Source organism: Sturnira hondurensis, unplaced genomic scaffold (assembly GCF_014824575.4).
Source record: "Sturnira hondurensis isolate 20B ecotype Veracruz unplaced genomic scaffold, ASM1482457v3 Scaffold0007552, whole genome shotgun sequence".
Classification (NCBI taxonomy): domain Eukaryota; kingdom Metazoa; phylum Chordata; class Mammalia; order Chiroptera; family Phyllostomidae; genus Sturnira; species Sturnira hondurensis.
In genome coordinates, this window is record NW_028080183.1 from 151,776 (window position 1) to 154,723 (window position 2,948).

At 40.5% G+C, this 2,948-nt stretch overlaps 1 protein-coding gene across 1 annotated transcript; it reads right to left on the reverse strand.

Moving 5' to 3' along the window:
• Positions 1 to 1,632: 1,632 nt before the first annotated feature.
• On the reverse strand, positions 1,633 to 2,617 carry LOC118991450 (olfactory receptor 8B12-like). Its single transcript, XM_037052663.1, has one exon. The coding sequence runs from the start codon at positions 2,606 to 2,608 to the stop codon at positions 1,673 to 1,675; it is 936 nt and encodes a 311-aa protein (XP_036908558.1). The 5' UTR covers positions 2,609 to 2,617; the 3' UTR covers positions 1,633 to 1,672.
• Positions 2,618 to 2,948: the final 331 nt, after the last annotated feature.

Here is a 2,948-nt window from a genome sequence, read left to right on the forward strand (position 1 = left end):
TCCCATTTCATAATATGATGGCTTTATGAACTTATCCTGAGATCACTATTTCCTAACAAAACGCCTCTATTATTAGAATATTGAGGCTATCTACAATGCCTGAAAATTCCATAGCAATTGCCTCTCCTCATAAGCAGCAGCTTGGTGCTGCCTGGCAGGTGAACATGCACCCGAGGCCAGCTAGTGCTCTGTTACATCCTCTAGACCAGTGTCATCCAATGGAAATATAATGCGAGCCACCTATAAATTCTAAACTTTCTAGTAGATACCTTAAAAATAAACAGATACATTCATTTTAATGACATATTTTATTTAACACAATATATCCAAAATGTTATCATTTCAAGATGTAATCAAGTAAAAAATTATACATGAGATTGTTTTTCATATTCTTCAGAGATTGGGTGTGTATATCACACTTACTTTGCCCACTTTCACTATGCTTCAATTTGGATGACCACATCTCAGTTGCTCAATACCCTACACGACTAGAGACTACCAGATCAGATAACACAGCTCCCCGTGACCTTGGACCACAACCAAGATAACCCTTGATATGAGACTCCAAATTCTGTGTCAGCCTTGAAATAATATGACGCCTCCACTCAGCATCTTTTTACCCTTCAAAATTCCATTTCTCCCCCCTGTAATTCCTAATTCACTAACCCACATCCCCGGTGCTCCACTCAGCAAGTCAGTGGTCACCACACTTTCCTTCCGGGAAACCTAACACACTACCGATTTACACACTACAAAACTCATCAGACACTGATCTTATCATTTTGCCAGGATCTACTCAACAAAATTTTTCACCTCCTATTCTCTTGCAAAATATGATGTATTAAAATTATGTTGTGCAAGTAGCATGAAATTACTGTCAATCCATTTTTAATTTAGCTATATTAGGTCAACTAACATGTGAAATGACACCTTCCAAGAAAGGATGAGGCAAAAAACATGGCATGAAGAAAAACAAACTGAATTGAGATTCAAAATGGGACTTCAGTCCCGGCTCTGCCACCAGGTAGTTTTTTTATATTTTTGAACTAAATTAAATGATTCATACAGTACACAATATTGCATACTCTATGATGGCAAAGACTATTTTCATAAAATATAGAAGGAGGAGTTAGGGTGATGGTGAGAGAGAATAAATCCATTTGGGAAAGAGTTTAAAATTTTTTTCTTTTTCTTTTTTAAATTGTTCACATACAGTTGTCTCCATTTCCCCCACCCCGGCCCCCCCCACACCCCAGCCATCCCCACCTCCTACCCTCGATCCTAGCCCTCTTTGGCTTTATCCACGTGTCTGTTGTACAAGTTCCTTGACGTCCCTTCCCTCTTCTGCCCCCATTACCCCTCCCCCTGCCCCTCTGGTTACTGTCAGTTTGTACTTTATTTCAATGTCTCTGGTTATATTTGGCTTGCTTGTTTGTTTTGATTCCACTTATAGGTTCCACTTATAGGTGAAATTATATGGTATTTGTCTTTCACTGCCTGACATGTAATTATTTTTTAGAGACTATGTACTTGGTTCTTGGAGAAAACCAAAAGTTTTTAAATATAGAATACAAAAGCATGAAGTTTGAATTCCTCAATGATGATGATGATAAAATAATAAAAACACTCTAATTTAAAAATTCTCATCCCTTTTCTCAATTTTTAATTCTTTTCAAGAGAAAGTTATTCTGCCCAAGGTTTTCTTCATTGCTAATTTGACATCCTTGTTCCTCAGGCTGTAGATTAGTGGGTTCAACATGGGCACCACAATGGTATAGAACACAGTACAGATTTTGCCCTGGTCAAGGGGTATGATAGAAGGTGGTTTAAGGTACGCAAATGCTCCTGACCCAAAGAAAAGAGAAACTGCAATTATGTGAGAACTACAGGTGCTAAAGGCTTTGGATCTGCCTTCAGTAGAACTAATGTGGAAAATGCTGGAAAGAATGAAGCCATAAGAGAGGAAAATGGTCACAATTGGCACCAAAATGTCACCAGCCACAAGAGTAAAAACCACCAAAGTATTCAGGTAAGAGCTATTGCAGGAGAGCTCAAGGAGGGGAAGGATGTCACACATAAAATGATTGAGAAGGTTTTCCCCACAAAAGGTAAGAAATAGTATATTACCTGTATGCCCTATAGCCCCCAAAATTCCCATCCCGTAGACACCCAGCAAAAGAAATAAACACACCTGAGGAGACATGGTGAGCGTGTACAACAGTGGTTTACAGATGGCCACATAGCGGTCATATGCCATTGCTGACAGGATGAAGCATTCAGAAATGACAAAAAAAGAAAAGAAAAAGAGCTGAGTCATACACCCTGTGTAGGAGATGATATTCTTCTTTAAGACAAAACTCATCAGCATTTTGGGGATGATGGCAGAGGAGTAACTGAAGTCAATGAAGGACAAGTTGAAGAGGAAAAGATACATGGGAATATGAAGGTGAGAGTTCAGTGCAATCAGTATTATCAAGCCCAAGTTCCCCACCATGATGACCACATAGAAGCCCAGAAACAGGAAGAAGAGAGGGAGCTGGAGTCCTGGCTGGTCCGTTAAGCCTTCGAGGATAAATTCTGTCACAGAGGAGGTGTTATCTGCAGCCATCCTCCTCTGGGATAGTCAGGGAGGGAAAAACAAAAGAGTTGCTCACACACAGAGAGAAAAACAACCCATTCCTGAGAGTGGTGTTTAAACAGGAAGGTGTAGAACTTAGAGGTGAGATGGCATCTCCTTGTTCCTGCATCTCTGTTCTTATAGTCCCCAGGTGGCTTCAACCATCCTAGTATCTGTTGGTGGGTGAAATTTGCCTCTAGAGTAAGGGCTCATTCAACTGAGGAGAAAGTCCACAAAGCTCAGCTGGGATGACCCTACAACCTTACAGTGACCTTCTTCTTGTACTGCCTGCCCTCTGCAGCCCTGGACCAAGTTTTGTGTGATGTGGGTC